Genomic DNA, 18,197 nt, shown 5'->3' with positions numbered 1-18,197 from the left:
GTTAAAAAACCCCCATAATGGTCTCTTTCCCTCTTCCTTTATTTACATTCCTAACAAAAAGATGAGTTGCCCTTGTGATAGCTCTTTCTGCTCTTCCACTTCCCCTAGATTTTCCCATCCTTGAAATACTCCCTCATTCTAAGAAACTTAGTTTTCCAGAAGTCTAAGACCCTCACCTTAGATTGAAGCTTCGTTTGTTGAGTCCTAATATTGAACTATAGCATCCTGTGTTCACTGTTTCCCAGATGATCATCCACTACAACATCAGAAAAACCGTCTCCATTGGTAAGCGTCAGGTCCAGTAAGATCTCCTCCCATGTTGGTTCTGTTACCATTTGACAGAACAGTTCTCCTTACAGAGTATCCCAGATCTCCCTCCTTCTAGAAGATACTGCACCTAGGATGTCCCAATCAACATCTGGAAGATTAAAATCTTCTAGCAGCAGCATCTACCCTTTCACAGTAATCCTGTGAAAATCCTCAGTTAAATATCCATCTATCTGCTCTGTCTGTGATGGGGGTCTGTATAGTATGCCGAAATAAATAGATTTCCCATTCTCTCTTTCCAGAATAGTGTGAAAAGGAGCAACTGGGCAGTCTACATTGTCCAAATAGTAGATGTCATTACATGTTAAGAACTATGTTACACCCCATTTACCAACATCTCCAAGGTATAGATCATAGGGAGAGCTGTGAAGGATAGGGCGAGAGCTGTAACATCAGTAAAATCTCCTAATCAAGGAGAATGGGGAGAGCTGCACCATATGAGGAGGAGTGGGCAGGAAGGGGTGGTGATGAATTACAATTTAGAGAGTAAGAGCTAATCTCCTGGAGAGAGAAGAAATTCTTCAATATAGAACCAAAGAACAAAATTAAGTTAGGCATTTCTGTGACACACTGTAATCTGAGGACCACAATGTCGCAGTCAGCATTTATTAACATAAGGTTATAATCAAATCTCCGTACAGCTCAGTAATCATATTCACATGTATGATATTTGTATGATATATTAATTCATGATATGCACTTGCTTATAGAGTTAACACAGCTATTTTATAAAAGTGAGGACCTATCATGCCACTCTTTATAAAATAAAATTCAGAAATCTATTTGCATTCTATGTAATTTGCACAAAAACAATACAGAGCTGAGGCTTCCTTCCAGTGAAACTGCTGGACGTGTTTCCTGTATGAAGAAAGTCAATGTTTTCTGCTTATGGTTTGAATTTGCAGATGAAATGATTCGCTGTATTGCAGTTATAGTCATTCCATTTTAGAAATACTGCAAAAGAAATTAAAGATTAATAAATTATCAGAGGCTGATATTAAAAAAAAGCTTATTTTCTAAATACGATACAGGCTCCTAAATATGGGCACACTGGGGCCAATTTTCAAAGAGTTAAGCTACTAACTTTTAGAATTAGGCCCCTAACGTTTTGAGTGAGGCTCCTACATTGACCTTAAATGTGGGTGGCTACGGGAGCAGAATTAGGGCAGAGAAAGAAAGTTAGGAGTTTAGCTGTGATTTTCAGAACTAGGAGGTCACAAAGAGAAGTGGACATAATAATCCACAAACAACTGCCTTTCCAGTTGGAGCATCAGGCATCAGATTAAAAGGGCAGATGTTACAATTTTTGGGAAATTGTTTGGGCAAAAAATCATGTTTTGTGATCTTTATGGTCCCAGCACTTGTTATCATGATGTTTTCACTGTTATAATTTCCAGATTATTGGGTAATGTTAGGTGGGGACTTTAATATAGTGACCAAGAGTCAAATAGATTGCAGAATACCTAGGGAGCATAAATAGGATCAGAAAAAATTGGCAGTCAATTTTGTAGTTGGGATTGTTGGATGCTTGGCAGGTTTTACACCCTTGGGGAACAGGATTTTATTGGCTACTCTAACTCTTAAAAGTATTACTCTAGCCTGTATTATTTGTTGATTGCGGAGAATGTGTTCCCCAGGTTAAGTGATGCTATGATCCGCGGGATTTGTGGAACTTGGGCCAGAGCAGGGTTGACGTAGCAGAGGGGTAGAGCCCTGCAGGTCCCCACCATTGGCAGGCGGAGCTAAAGGAATGAGAAGAGGTCCAGCGTAGCAATGGACGGAGACAGGAGACTGTTGTGGTATGGTCAGGCGAGCAATGGTCGGAGGCAGGAGACAAGCATGGAGTAGTCGGACATAGCAATGGTCGGAGACAGGAGACTGTTGTGGTGTGGTCAGGCGTAGCAATGGTCGGAGGCAGGAGACAAGCGTGGAGTGGTCGGACGTAGCAATGGTCGGAGGCAGGAGACAAGCGTGGAGTGGTCGAACGTAGCAATGGACGGAGACAGGAGACTGTTGTGGTGTGGTCAGGCGTAGCAATGGTCAGAGACAGGAGACTGTTGTGGTGTGGTCAGGCGTAGCAATGGTCGGAGGCAGGAGACAAGCGTGGAGTGGTCGGACGTAGCAATGGTCGGAGGCAGGAGACAAGCGTGGAGTGGTCGGACGTAGCAATGGAGGGAGACAGGAGACTGTTGTGGTGTGGTCAGGCGTAGCAATGGTCAGAGACAGGAGACTGTTGTGGTGTGGTCAGGCATTGCAATGGTCGGAGGCAGGAGACTATTATGGTGTGGTCGGACGAAGCAATGATTGGAGGCAGGAGACAAGCATAGAGTGGTCGGACGTGGCAATGGTCGGAGGCAGGAGACAAGCGTGGAGTGGTCGGACATAGCAATCGACGGAGACAGGAGACTGTTGTGGTGTGGTCAGGGGTAGCAATGGTCGGAGGCAGGAGACTGTTGTGGTGTGGTCAGGCGTAGCAATGGTCGGAGGCAGGAGACAAGCTTGGAGTAGTTGAACATAGCAATAATTGGAGGCAGGAGACAAGCGTGGAATAGTCGGACGTAGCAATGGTCGGAGGCAGGAGACAAGCATGGAGTGGTCGGACATAGCAATGGTCAGAGGCAGGAGACAAGTGTGGAGTGGTTGGATGTAGCAACTAAGTCTCAAGGAGAGAAGACAAGTTGCCAAGGTGAGTTCTGGCAGTCAGGGATCGCCTAATATAGTCCCGAGGAGATGACGTCAGGATGAAGGATCAGGAACTCTGGTGTGCTGCGGGCTCTTTAAGAGAGGTAGAGGATCGCGCGTACCTGGAGGCCCAATAATAGGGAGCCGGCGGTGGTGGCACCTCCGTCACGAGGAGAGACCTCACAATGAGAGGCAGAGCCAAAAAGAAGAGGGCCACACTGGGAGCGCTCCCCCCGCCCTGCCGCCGAGCAGCGTCCCCAGCGGAATGAAGCGGGAGGTGAGAGAGACCGGTCACGAGTCCTGAGGCCAGCCGATGTAATGAGTGAGTCAAAGATAGGTATACTTTCAGTAACTCATCATACTCCAGTATCATTGGGTATGGAGGTAGAAGATCCAGGACAGGGGGCATTAAATAATTTGGAGAATGAGTCCTAGTCTTTACTTTCATACATATGTACAAAGTCAATGGCAAGACTATAAGGTATGTAATGATACGGACCCAATTTCCACAACTTTATTATGGGATGCTTGTAAGGCAGTAATGAGAGGGAATGTGATAGCGTCGTACATGGCAAAACAGAATAAGCTTAGGGATACCGAAATTCTCAGACTCAGTCAAGCAGCTAGGTTAGCCCAGGCTCAACATTGCACTACATTAGATGAGGAAGATAAGAGAAAATAGGAACTGCACTGAATACTATGCTGTTTCAGAGTGCTAGGAAATCGTTAACTTTCTTCAAACATAAACTGTATAAATATGGTAATAGGGCTAGTAAGCTTCTAGTAAATCTGGTCAAAGTTAAGGGGCAAAGGTCTTTTATTAGCAGAGTTCAAGGCAGTACTGGACTGCTTTGTCATGAAGCTAAAGAGAGTGAAAATAGTTTATGAATCCATAAGCAGTCAGCAGGCTGGAAAAAAACGTGGCTAGCCAGGGGTTTCCCCAAGGCATGCCTTAATGCCCATTTCTTAGTGTGGAGCAACTTGACAGGCTGAATATACCCATTAGTGATACAGAAGTGTATGCAGCTATCCAATGACTAAAGCTGGGGAAAGCATCTGCTTTAGATGGATTGGCATCAGAATATTACAAGATATTACTCCATCCTCTGTAAATTTTTATGACTCTGTCTTAGTAATGGCCAATCTTTCATTGGCAATGAAACAGTCTCTGATGTCCGTTCATATCTCTCAATACCATTGATAAATGCGGATCTGAAGCTCCAGGTGTCTGTTTGGCAGACTTTATTAATATAGTGCTTCCTGGCTTAATTGCTGATGATCAAACGAGCTTTGTCCATGGCAGACAACGAGTTAAAAATGTTAGATGCACGATTGCTGCTTTAACTCAAGTAAACCCGAAAGGCCCTTGTCTAGAGTCTGGATCCCAAAAAGGCCTTTGACTCTATATCGTGGGATTATCTTTTTTGAGTAATGAACAATTATGGTTTTCAGGGTCATATTGTACAGTAGTTACATGTTTAAAAAGTAACTGAGTGATAAATTGCTTATAAATGGCTTCCTATCAGAAAGTTTCAGTTTGGGATGAGAGGTGTGGCAAAGTCCACAGATCTTGCATTTTAGGGTTTACACAACAGGGTGAGGGGTACAGATCAACTGAGGGGACGGACGGACTATAGGATAAAAAACCAGAGAGGTCTGGAAAACTTGATATTGACTGGGCCAACTGGTGAACTAAGTGTAAAAAAACTGGGAACGTCCCTTGCATGAGCATGTTTTAGACTCCGCTAACACGTGTTGAAGCCAGCAAAGTCCTACGAGAGATCAGCAAAGTAGGTACTAAAATTAGGAGCAGACTTACATGCGCAAGTGCAGGCATGATTTAAAATTCCAGCACATCTCCGCTCACCGACGTTTGTGTCTCGGGCACCCACACGTGTGTTTTAAATTTACCATCTCATTGTTTGAGTTCGCAGTAGAACCATTGACCATAAAACTATTAGAGGAGCCAGCAGTCACAGGACCAAGTAGCTCAAATCTTGCTTTTTGTAGATGATATTTTACTATTTGTCAGTGATCCTTACCATAGTGTACTAATGACACTGGAACTCTTTTCCAAACTTTACTCTGTTGCAGGGGTAAAAATTAACTGTGACAACTCTGAGGCTTTATTCTTGGATCTTGAGGGAACTGGAACCCTAAAATGTAAGACCTGGCACAGCAATAAGGTAAAATACTTGGGGATGTAGATAGCAAGGGACCTCTTGTTCATTAATGCCCTTAGTATTGCTGACGTTATACCTGGAATTCCTACAGATTTATTGATTCATTCATCATAGGACGCTGTGCATTACTGAAAGTGATGATCCTTCCTAAATTGTTAGGTAGATTACATATGTTTCCTCGTTATCTAACTAGGGAAGACCTTTCTGTGCTTAAATCTGTGTTTCTCCAATTTGTTTGGAAAGGAAAATGTGCTCAAGTGAGATACAGTAAATTGGTTACCAGTATGGAACATGGAGGGCTTGATTTCCCTCATCTTAAGCTACATTTATTTAACACTTTTCTATACCGACCTTCATGGTTAGATAACGACCTTCATGGTTAGATACATGATCCTGCATGTCAACTGCGCTTTGTTGGAGAATGCTACACGAGCAAATTTATGCATTGTGCCAAAGATGGTGGTGGGGATGCTTGCTCCCTGGTCGTCCCTGTTTCTGCTCCACACCCAGGACTCATGACTGATAAAGGTTGTAAAATAAAAAAAGGTTTGGATGTAGACAGCAATATTGGCCTGGTGATGTTCTGACGATGGGCAGTCCAGAACAGTAAGGCTTTCACTTGGAATGCAATATAAACACGTTTTTCACACTTAGATGCAAGCTGATCATCTTTATGATGAGCAGTTACTAATCTGACACTCATTAGGAGCTTGAAAACATAGTATACCCTGTTACAGCAACATTTCTTCAAATTTTTGCAAGCAAGATTGTTTCAAGTGTCTACAGAAGATATTAGTAAGGAATATGCTTTTGCAAGCTTGGTGCAAAGCGTGGGTAAAGCAAAGAATATTATTTCACAGTCCCATGCTGTTACGATGCTGCTCACGGAGCCCCTCCCACGAGCAGCCTCTCACCTTGGCCCGATGTCACAGGATGTTCTCTCATCGCGGCCTAGGCCGGCTGGACCACTGCTGTACTTTCACCTTGCAACCGAGGAGCCACCATTTGACCTTGCTCCCTGCGCGGCCCAGAGTGCTGCGTTTCTGCTGCGTACCCCAGTGGGCCCACCCTGCTGTGGGCTCCTGCTTCTTCCCAGTTGTGAGCCACGGCTGTTGTCCGCTCCTATGCGGCCCAGATGCCCCAGACCTCCGCTGCCTCTCTCGTGCAGCCGACGCTGCTGCTTCCTCCTCTTCGTGGCAGGAACACCGCCAGTATGGCCTCTCTGACTGCCTCCACCTCCTGAGCTCCTCTAGGTGTGGGCACATGCCTCGTCACAATATTTAAAGGGCCAGCAGCAGGAAAAGCCCACATCCCCACAGGATGACCTTATCAGTCTGCACCTCATCCAGACCTATAAAAGGGCTCTCTTCCACTTCCTTGAGGCCTTCGAATCGGACTTCACAGTGGTCTGTGGTCTTCTTCCGGTCAAGGTTCTCCATGGTCTTCTTGTGTCTTGATGGCTCCTTGTTAGATGTTCTAGATGTTCCTGGTCTCCTGGGTCATAAGAACATAAGAACATAAGAAAATGCCATACTGGGTCAGACCAAAGGTCCATCAAGCCCAGCATCCTGTTTCCAACAGTGGCCAATCCAGGCCATAAGAACCTGGCAAGTACCCAAAAACTAAGTCTATTCCATGTAACCATTGCTAATGGCAGTGGCTATTCTCTAAGTGGTCCTGTTCCAGTGGCTATTCTCTAAGTGGTCCTGTTCCTGTTCTTCATTGAAGCTCCTTTGTTGTCTCTTCAGTGTCCTGATGTTCTTTGTCCATAAGTTCTGATGTTCCATGTCTAATGTCCTGAAGTTCCTGATGTTCCGTGTTCCAGTCCTGGTCCTGATATCCTCGTCTCCAGCTCTTCGTCCTGCTTCCAGGTTCCCTGCTTGTCCACCTTTCCTGGCGTGCCACTGTCGTGGTCTGTGACCAGCCCATGGGGGTCTGTTTAGGGCGCTTTGTGGCACAAGGCCTGTCTTCATGTCTGCAGTGCAAGTCTCCGGAAGGCCCCTTGTTTTTATTTCTGAGGTCTGTTCCTGAATCCGAGTTCCGAGTCTTGAATCCTAAATCTTGAATCCTGTTCCTGGTCTTCAGAGTATTTTGTGCCTGCTTCCGTCCATGTCCAAGACTCAAGCCAGAACATGCTCTGCTTCAGCCTAGTCTGCGACCAGCCATGGGTGGCTGTGTAGGGCAAGCCTTAGTGCAGGCCACTCCTGAATCTTTGACATGTTTCTGGTTCCAAACCTTCACTTTATCACCTGGAGTCTGCTTTGCTGTATAGAGCTTGCTGCGGTGCAGTACTCATCCTGTACTAGTGCCTGAACCCTGCATCTTTGCCTGAGTCTTCCAAGTATCCTGGATCCTTGTCCAAGCCTTCCAAGTTCTATGAAACCTTGTCCGAGTCTTCCAAATATACTGAAATCTTGTCTGAGTCTTCCAAGTTCCATGTATCCTTGTTTGAGTCTTCCAAGTTCCACATAACCTCATCTGAGTCTTCCAAGTTCCTGAGTTCCAAGTCTCGTCTTGTTTCTGCCCTCAGCTTCCATCTGGCCTCACGTATTCATTGTTCCCAAGCGGCAGGTCCAGAAGGGGTACCAAGTGGCCGGAGGGCTACTCTTGAGACCAGCTTTGCGTTGCTGGGTCTCACCTGTGAGTGCAGGTCCAGTGGAGGGCTGAGCCTGCCTTGTTCCAGTTCCTGATGTTCCAAGTCTTGATCCTGGTCCAGCCTTGTTCCACTCCAGCCCGTGCCCAAACACTCTCACCTCCCATGGTGGGTGTCTTGAGGCTCCTCTATTGAGACGCACCGTGGCCCAAGAGCTCACAATCTCTCTGAGCAAGCAACCGCACCTCCGCGTTCGCAACACATACAATATGTAAGAAATAGTTAACTTTGGAGGACTTACTTCATTGGCTAATTATTGGAGCAGACAGTTGGATGCTGTTATTTCTTCTGATGATGTGCATAGTTGCAGCAAATCTATGCATAAGGCATTTGTGGTCATGTCCTTATGTGAAACCCAGTTCAAAATATTACACCATGCATATTTTAATGATCATATGTAACTAGCAGAGACCCGTGTAAGCTAGAGAATGGCACTGTGGTTCATAGATTACTGAAATGCTGTAAAATAACACTCTTCTGAGGTCAGGTTATACAGGAGTGTGTGGGGGTGGTGCTTTCCCAACAGGATGAAATATTACTGCTGTGTGCTTTATCAGGACTCTCCAGATTGGGTAAAGGGTAGTCTCTATTATTTCTTTAGCCTTGGCGGCGACATGTAAATGTGTTTTGATTAAGTGAATAGATGAGATGTTACCCGTGCTGGGGCTATGGCAAGCTAGAATGTCTGAATATATACTAATGGAAAGGCTGGATGTGAAATATGCTAGACGAAAGTAGGCAGATAACTATATAGAGGCATTTCCTAAGATTTTCCATCAGGTGGCAAAACGCTGACAGATCATGCTTACTCTACTGATTGGTGATAGGTGTGTATGTGGTGATCTGCTTTCTCCCACAGGAAGGAGGAACGTTAGTAAGTGTGTTAGGTGTGTGTGTGAATGTGTGGGTGGAGAAGAATGTGGAGGGGAGTTTGAATGTTGGGTGGTAATGAATGTCAGAGAGGCTACAAGTATGAAGTTTGTTTGGTAATCACGTGACAAAACACTGACAGATCATGGTTACTCTACTGATTGGTGATAGGTGTGTGTGTGGTGATCTGCTTTCTCCCACAGGAAGGAGGAACGTTAGTAGGTGTGTTAGGTGTGTGTGTGAATGTGTGGGTGGAGAAGAATGTGGTGGGGAGTTTGAATGTTGGGTGGTAATGAATGTCAGAGAGGCTACAAGTATGAAGTTTGTTTGGTATTCACGGGGCAAAACACTGACAGATCATGGTTATTTATTTATTTATTTCACATTTTTCTATACCGAGCTTCATGGTTGAATACCATATCAGATCGGTTTACATCGAACGAGGGATAGAAAACTTGTAACAAAAAACGGAACAATAAGTTATAATCAGAGAGAGAGCAAGAAAGTTACATTGAACAAGGACTATAAACTTGGAGGCTTTACAGCTTGGAAGTAAATAGAGTAAAAAAGGCCCGAGTAGGGCCGTAACTTAAAATCAAAAGTCATAAGATAGTTTAATTGCGGAGGTATTGGATAAGAGGCATCTCACAAAGAAGGCATGTTCCATGGCTCGTGAGTAGGATGGTAGATTATTGTGTGTCTGAAGGATCCAAGAAGGCTAGTAGGAACAGCCAAGTCTTAAGTTTTTTTTTAAAAGTTAGTAGGCATGGTTCCAACCTGAGTTCTGCAGGAAGGCTATTCCAAATGTTTGGACCTGCTAGAGAAAAGGCTCGGACCCTGGTCGAAACTAGGCGAATGGTTTTGGTTGGAGGGGATTGTAACTCTCCTTTGTGGATTTCTCTAATCGGTCTGTTGGATGTATGGAGTATGAGGGGAAATTCAAGGTCAAGATGAAAATAGTTATGGATGGACTTGTGTATCAGGGTGAGAGATTTGTGAAGGACTCTGTAGTAGACTGGTAACCAGTGAAGGTTTCGGAGAATTGGTGTAATATGATCTCTTCGGTTGGTACTGGTTAAAATTCTGGCAGCAGCATTCTGTATCATTTGAAGAGGTTTGGTGGTTGAGCTGGGTAGGCCAGTGAGAAGAGCGCTGCAATAATCTATTTTTGAAAATATTAGGGATTGCAGAACAGTTCTAAAGTCGTGGAGATATAGGAGAGGTTTGAGTCTTCTCAACACCTGTAGTCTGTGGAAACAATCTTTTCAACTCTACTGATTGGTGATAGGTGTGTGTGTGGTGAACTGCTTTCTCGCATGGGAAGGAGGAACGTTAGTAGGTGTGTTAGGTGTGTGTGTGAATGTGTGGGTGGAGAAGAATGTGGTGGGGAGTTTGAATGTTGGGTGGTAATGAATGTCAGAGAGGCTACAAGTATGAAGTTTTTTGGTATTCACGTGGCAAAACACTGACAGATCATGGTTACTCTACTGATTGGTGATAGGTGTGTGTGTGGTGATCTGCTTTCTCGCATGGGAAGGAGGAACGTTAGTAGGTGTGTTAGGTGTGTGAATGTGTGGGTGAAGAAGAATGTGGAGGGGAGTTTGAATGTTGGGTGGTAATGAATGTCAGAGAGGCTACAAGTATAAAGTTTGTTTGGTATTCTAAAAGGGGAGGAGGGGTTTGAGTTTGGTTGAAGCTGTTAGAGGTTGATATATATAAAAAGCAGTAAAGGGCCCATTGTAGGATGAGATACTTGGGTGGCTTTGTTTTGTAGTCTGGTTGATGTTAGCTTATCTTGCTATTTGACTTATTGTATGATTGTTATATATGTGAACTTTGCTGAATAAACATTATGTAAAAAAAAAAAAGAAGTATGTACATAAGTATAAGTTTATGTGAGTGAATGTGTGCTTGTATCTCACCAAGTATCTGAGTATTTTCAAACTTTGCTTTGAAAATACTGGGAAAAGTCAGCATACTATGCAAACTAGTTGAAAATTACCCTGTGAAAGCCATTGCAGTTTGAGCTAATCTAGAGGATAATTCATGGCACTTACCATCGCTGCATGATAACTCCACACAGTATTCATTGTTCTGGGTGTTGTCTGGTTGATTAGCCCGCCAAGATCTATAATTGTACATGGAGCCATCGTTCCACTTCCAGCGACGGTTCTAGAAATGTTAATGCAAGGAATATCAGAATCTTAAAAGCATGTTACCTTCTAAAAGCAATCACTTAAGAACATGTTACCTTAAGAGAGAGAAAACAATCTCTTAATAAAATGTTTTCTGACAAAAGGCTGTAATAAGCGCTTAATAACTTAAGATTGATTAACTTAAAAGCACATTATCCTAAGTGCAAGTTCCCTTGAAAGAGAAAGAGCATCACAATACCTGTTCAGGATCATGGAGCCCAATCCACACGGGCTGGTTTTTTTGATAGGCTAAAATGTGGGAGGCTATGATGGATGCCTCAGCGGAATCCAGAATGGAAGCCAAATGTGCTCCATGCCCATAGGCCTGGCATTCAAACTGTGAGAAAAGAAATCATCAATAAATAAAAGGACAGCCAAGAGGCAATGGGGGAAGTATCATTGCTGTGTACACAGGCAACAAAAATGGCACAGAGATGATGGGGAAAGGGAACTGTTTTATGCAGGCTCCTAAAATTGTTAAGAGATGCTTGGGGAGGGATTGTAGCTCTGTCCATGTATTATGATTCATATATCATTAGGCGTGTAATGCATTCTGTAATTCTGTAATGCATTCTGTAATTCTGCATTCTGTAATTCTGCATTCTGAAATTCTGTAATTCTGTAATTCTGCATTCTGTAATGCATTCTGTAATTCTGTAATGCATTCTGTAATTCTGTAATGCATTCTGTGATTCTGTAATTCTGTAATGCATTCTGTAATTCTGTAATGCATTCTGTGATTCTGTAATTCTGTAATGCATTCTGTAATTCTGTAATGCATTCTGTAATTCTGTAATGCATTCTGTGATTCTGTAATTCTGTAATGCATTCTGTAATTCTGCATTCTGTAATTCTGTAATGCATTCTGTAATTCTGTAATGCATTCTGTGATTCTGTAATTCTGTAATGCATTCTGTAATTCTGTAATGCATTCTGTGATTCTGTAATTCTGTAATGCATTCTGTAATTCTGTAATTCTGTAATGCATTCTGTGATTCTGTAATTCTGTAATGCATTCTGTAATTCTGCATTCTGTAATTCTGTAATGCATTCTGTAATTCTGTAATGCATTCTGTGATTCTGTAATTCTGTAATGCATTCTGTAATTCTGCATTCTGTAATTCTGTAATGCATTCTGTAATTCTGTAATGCATTCTGTGATTCTGTAATTCTGTAATGCATTCTGTAATTCTGCATTCTGTAATTCTGCATTCTGTAAGTCCAGAGCTGCCAAGTTCCCCCGTTCCAGGATGGACACTTTTTGGCAAGTCCTTGTTTTGAACTTGCATTCCACAGCAGTGTGGGATTTGTAGTGCCTGGGATTTACCATTGAAATCAGTGCTGCACATCCCATAATGCATTAGAATGTGGTTGTCAGAAATCCAGGGCTTGCCTATAATCTCCCTCCTGGCAGCTCTGTAAGCCTGTACCTTGCTCTGAGTACTCCAGTAGGATAGTGAACAACAAATCTTTGTAATAATAACAATAATAATCATGATAAAATGGAAGAGATATGATAAGGAAGGTGAACATGTTCTGTGAAGGCTCCTGAAATAACAGAGAAGTTAGGATAATGGGTAAAACTTCATGTACATTTTCTAGCCCTATCTCCTTTTGTAATGTTTAAACAGGTATTGGGACATTCAGAGAGGAAATAATTCTCAAACCCGTAATATAAAGCATAAACAGTTTACTAGATGACACCACAGACTTTCTGAACAGGTTAAAAGGACATTGAGAACCTATTTCCTGACACCATTCCTTGTGACAACGGATGTAGGAATCACTATAGAGCAACAATCCCCATGTAGATAGCATAACTGCATGCAATATATTTCTAAAAACTTCCATGCTGGATCATTAATATAAACCGAAATGTTACACTCACCGCTCGCGGGACCCATCCCGCAAGCAGCTTCTCTCACCTACGGACCCGATGCCGGCCCTGCTGCTCCCGTGCGGCCTGGATGCCACTGCCGTTCTTCCTAAGTGGCTGAGAGCTGCTGCCGAGGCTGCCCATCTTCACGGCTGAGGAGCCTGTCTCCGCTGTCCATAGCAGGAAAGGCTGCCACTGACTCCACCTCCTCGTGGCATGGAGCCGCTACCGGGATGCTCATCTTGTGGCATAGGTGCTGCCGCCACCGCCATGCTCCATGGCAGTGAGGGCCACTGCAACTGTCTCCTGCGTGGCTGGGTGCCACTGTTGACGCCATCTTTCACATGGCAGGGACGCCGTAGATGCTGCCTCTCCTGCCTGTCCAGGCTCCTGCATAGGCATGTGCCTCTTCAGGATATTTAAAGGACCGGTAGCGGGAAAAGCCCCGCAGCCCCAACTGATGATGTCATTGTCTCATCCTGCCTTCAGCCCTATAAAAAGGCTCTTGGTCTCTTTCTTGGGGCTTTTGCATCAGATCTTCATGCTTGTCCATGGTCTCTTCATCCGGCAAGGTCCTACGTGGCCTTCTTCTGTCTAGATGGCTCTATGATCTTCATTAGATGTTCCTGATCCTCCTGTTCCTGTTCCAGTCTTGGTTCCTGGCTTCCTTGTCCCTTCATAGCGCCGTCATTTTGCATGTTCTGTGTTCCTGGTCTCCTGTTGGTCCCTCGTCTAGTCTTCTGAATCTTTGTCTCATCCAATTCTTCTATCAAGCTCCTGGTGTTCCAGACTTCTGGATTTTCCCTTGTCCTTCCTCCAGGTGTGCCAGCGTCATGGTCCATGACCAGCCATGGGCAGCTGTGTAGGGCACTTCCTGGTACAGAGCCTGTTTCCAAGTCTGTCTTTTCTGGATCAAGTCCTTGGAGTACATCCTTGTTACAGTTCCAAGTTTCAAGTTCCAAGTTATAAGTCAAGTCTCAAGTTCCTGTCTGTGTTCCTAGTTCCAGGCTCATGGAGCTTGACCAGCCAGTGGATCATCTTTTCCTTGTTCCAAGTCTTGTTCCCAGTTCCAAGTGATGTCCTGAGCCTGTCCTGCTACCTGCGTGGTCCACGACCAACCTATGGTGGGTTGTATAGGGTGTGCAGTGGGACAGCGTGGACTGTGACCAGCCCATGGGTGGCTGTGTAGGGCGCACTTCCAGGGCACTTCCAGGTGCAATGTCCTGGAAGGCTGAACTACTTCTGTACCTGACTCTCTCCAGTTCCAAGTCCTCCGAGTCTACGTCTCCAGTCCAAGTCTTCGTGACAAGTTCCAGGTCTTCCAAGTCTTCTGAGTCTTCATCCGAGTTCCATGTCATGCTGTGTCCTGTCCTTGGCCTTCGTCTGACCTAATGTACTCCTCGTTCCCAAGCGGCAGATCAGAAAGGGCTAACAAGTGGCCGGAGGGATACCCCTGAGACCAACATTGTGTTGTAGGGTCTCACTCTGTGCATTCAGGTTCAGCAGAGGTTCGAGTTAGAGTCGTTCCAGGCTTCCAGCTGTGTTCCAAGATTCAAGCTATGTTCCAAGTTCCAAGATACATCAAGACTCAGCTATGTTCCAAGACCCAAGCTATGTTTCAAGTTCTGAGTCCAGCTCGTGCCTGAACTGCACGCCTCCCATGGTGCTTTCCTTGGAGCCTCACTCTGGGGTCATGCCGTGGTTCAAGGGCTCACTTTCCCTGAGCAAGCAACCGCATTCCCTGTGTTCACAACAGGATGAGAAGGCCATGAACTCGGTGAGCATGTTCCTGCAATGGGCTTAAGTTTCCTGGACTTTTTAATAACCTGTTCCTAGCCAATAATTTTTCATGTTGATGTGCCTGAATTGTTTTTTTAATGACCCGCAGGAGGCACCTGCGTCAGATCCATTTCAAGTCCAGACTGGTCTCGGAACTCCTCTTGACCTACAGGAGTCACCTGCAATTGTTCCAGGGACTATCTCTGTTCAATCCACAAGAGATGCCTGTATTTCTTCCTGGGCCCCACTCGACCTGCAGGAGGTGCCTGCACCCAGGTTGCTCGATCTTCAGTCATTCCTGTTACCTTCTGTCGACCTGCAGGTGGTGTCTTCAATTGTTCTGGGAACATTTTCAACTTACGAGAGATGCATGCATTCTTTCTGGGCTTCAATGACATGCAGGAGGTGCCTGCACCCAGAGTTTCAACATCTATCAGTTGTTCCAATCTCCTAGTTTTCCCTTCCAAATGCTATTGGCCCACAGGAGTGTGTGCAGCCAACCATAAGTTCCATGGCACTTCCAAGTCTTTTGGGTTCTTTTCTATAACCTGCAGGAGGCACCTGCACCCAAAGCCTGGTTTCTTCTTCACCCGCGCTTCGGCCTCTGCTCCACACTAATCGTGATTCCAACTGCTAGTACTATCACAAGCCTTCTGCCATGTTATCATCTATTCTCCAGCCAGTTTCACCTATTTAATTTGCTTCAGCCTTATGCCTCTTTGTATGTTAGTTGGCATCCTTGCCTTGTTCAATATCCAACTAAGAAACAAGGACCAAAGCCGCCATGTATCAACTAATCTTATATGACACAGATATGCAAGGAATAGTCTCCAACTCTAAAGGAATTTATGCTACTGCTCCTTGAAATTTGTTTGCTTGCCATCCCTTCACTGCTCTTCTTGACAGTGTGTGACTAAGGAGACCCAGATGGGAAACACCTATCGACTCTCTGGTATACTTCAGGTCTGTTATTGATGTCATTGCCTCTGTCAGTACCACAGAGGTAAAGTACTATAATTCTCTCACTCCTCAAAGGCTGACATGGATCCTTCTGCATACCGTACAGTGGAATTGCCTACTGAGATCCCATACTGTCCTTTGGGTCCATTGTCCTTGCGCCGTAGGTTCATTAATTCCAGTCTTACAGTCTTACTACCTAGAATAATTTTGGATTCCACTCATGCTTAAGATATCCTAAGAGTGCCTTGAGATACTCCGTTCCAATCGTTCCAGTCATGGAACTATGCTTCAACAATTCGAAAATGACCACTTCTGTTCTGGCCAGTTGCTATCTGTGTGAATGGGAAGCGCAAAGGAAGTTCTCACCCTTCTACTGGTGTTCCTATAAATTGAACTTCTTGTTAAGTTGTTTAAGGAGCAGGCTACAGAATCCAGGACTAAATTCCATCTGTTCTACTACAATCTTAAACTACAAGACCATGTATCAACTGTTCAAGATAAATGTTCCATTGGATTCACTTTACAGTCAGTAGGATCGCTGTGGTCTGCAAAGGTATTCCTGTTCTTCAGTGATGTCAAGATCTATACCTTACCCTCTAGGTCTTTAGATCACATCATTAATTTGAATTCAATGGCAACATGTTGGGATTTGGTATGCCAGCCAGCTATTGGATGGAGGCCAGACGAAATCTTTCTCTTCTCTGAAGTCAGAATTTTGCTTAGCGCACAATCAATTTTGTAATTGGTTGCGGCTTCACTATTGTATTTTGGCTAGTGGGATGCAGTTGTAGGTGTTGTCATCTAACCTGAAATTGAGTCGGGTTTGTGAATCAGTGTAGGTGTCCTCCAAACCAGCAGCTATGTTTTATAAAGTAATACAGACTAAGATGAATAAGCGGTGCATGATGACTGAGAAAGTTTGAAAATATGATCTGGGTATGTTATTGAACAAACAGCAATGGAAATATTTTTTGGTCAAGTCTACAAGAGTTTCTCTAGATGCTTCTATTACCCAATCTATGTTTTTTGTGGTGTACAGAGCCAGTTGGGAAACTTAAAAATGTAGGCTCTGATATATGTTGGTCCTGCCATTCTGACAAAGGTTTATTTGCACATGTACTTTTTTTTAACGAGAATTTTCAATCTTATTGCTCTTCAATCTGGGAGAGAATTTGTGGTATTTTAAGAATCCGTGAGGGTTTCTCATTTCCTTTTCTTATTGAGAGGAATCAAGCTATCTCTGTTTCTCTCACTATATACGAATGAAAACTGCTTGGTTTTTTGCTTTTGATGGCTGTTCACCTGCTTTTCTTGAATTGGAAAGACACACAAGAATTAAATATTAATATGTGTGTGAACATTTAGTAAATATGAGAGGGTGGCAGCTGAATGTGCCACTTGCTTGTTACCTTATCAGACAGTTTGGGCTCCATTGCTTGGTTTGGACAACTCCAATGACTAAGGATTGCATAACCTTGCTGAGTTGTTGTTTTTTGTCATTGTTTTGTTCTAATAATAAAAAAGTTTAAACTAAATGTGCTAAAAGTGTTCTGTAGGAGGAAGCCAAAGAGTCAGCATCTGTTTTGTTGTGCTCCTAAGTTTTCCTGCTCCTTGGTTCTGGCCACTAGGAGGATTATGCAGAACTTTGTCTGATATATTAATTCCTGCTCTTCTAGAAGGTTTCACCAGACACGCTACAGAAAGTAAGGAGTGAGTCGAAACCTCTTCTAGCAACTGACAGGGACTGAGCTGAGAGGAAGAACTGAGAAGGCTTGCTAATATGCTCAGACACTGCATCCAGGGATCCCAACCCTTTTACCCATGCAAGCGCCAGTTGTATAGGGAAATTGCCCTTTCCATATAGTAATCCAGGGAAAGGTGAAACGATATAACATTTAAAGACCTGCTATTGCACATCTCTCGTTTAAAATGGTACTGTGGCGAAACAGTAGTTTCTTTCACTGTAAAAGTTAGTGTTTGTCATATAAAAGTCTTTCTGCTGGACCTCAGGTGAGAAGCTGGATGATCCTAGTATTTTACACAAGTGGTCTGTGAGCACTGTGGTCAAGGAAAATGTGGGACCTAGGATTGTGCAGACAACAATAGCTTATTGGAGAAAGTAATTGTCTAAAAGCAAGCAGAACCCCATTTGGTGTGTGGGTGGTTACCAGGAGAGGGACCATGTGCAGGTGCAGGCAAGGCTTATGCAGTGCCTGCTGGGACCCTGTGTTAGGGGAAGTACAAAGACGTTACATAACAAGTATTATTATACCCGAGGAAAGCCTGGCGTTAGGGGAAATGCAAGGACGTTACATAATAAGTATTATTATACCTGAGGAAAGCCTGGTGTTAGGGGAAGTGCAAAGACGTTACATAACAAGTATTATTATACCCGAGGAAAGCCTGGTGTTAGGAGAAGTGCAAAGACGTTACATAACAAGTATTATTATACCCGAGGAAAGCCTGGTGTTAGGAGAAGTGCAAAGACGTTACATAACAAGTATTATTATACCCGAGGAAAGCCTGGTGTTAGGGGAAGTGCAAAGACGTCACATAACAAGTATTATTATACCCGAGGAAAGCCTGGTGTTAGGGGAAGTGCAAAGACGTTACATAAGAAGTATTATTATACCCGAGGAAAGCCTGGTGTTAGGGGAAGTGCAAAGACGTCA

General features: G+C 44.0%; 1 protein-coding gene across 1 annotated transcript in view; it reads right to left on the bottom strand.

Annotated features, from left to right (window-relative positions):
* Positions 1–786: 786 nt before the first annotated feature.
* Positions 787–18,197, bottom strand: part of LOC115086007 (regenerating islet-derived protein 4-like) — a 55,029-nt gene continuing 37,618 nt past the window's right edge. Inside the window, exons 4-6 of the mRNA XM_029592588.1 lie at positions 11,110–11,247; positions 10,773–10,887; positions 787–1,281 (exon numbers count right to left, since the gene is read on the bottom strand). Coding sequence (XP_029448448.1) covers positions 1,214–1,281; positions 10,773–10,887; positions 11,110–11,247 — 321 coding nt within the window. The 3' untranslated portion in view covers positions 787–1,213. The remainder of the gene's footprint in view (positions 1,282–10,772; positions 10,888–11,109; positions 11,248–18,197) is intronic.

This window comes from Rhinatrema bivittatum, chromosome 2 (genome assembly GCF_901001135.1).
Source record: "Rhinatrema bivittatum chromosome 2, aRhiBiv1.1, whole genome shotgun sequence".
Classification (NCBI taxonomy): Eukaryota; Metazoa; Chordata; class Amphibia; order Gymnophiona; family Rhinatrematidae; genus Rhinatrema; species Rhinatrema bivittatum.
The sequence above is the reverse complement of the archived record's forward strand: the minus strand, read 5'-3'. Positions and strand labels throughout refer to the sequence as shown.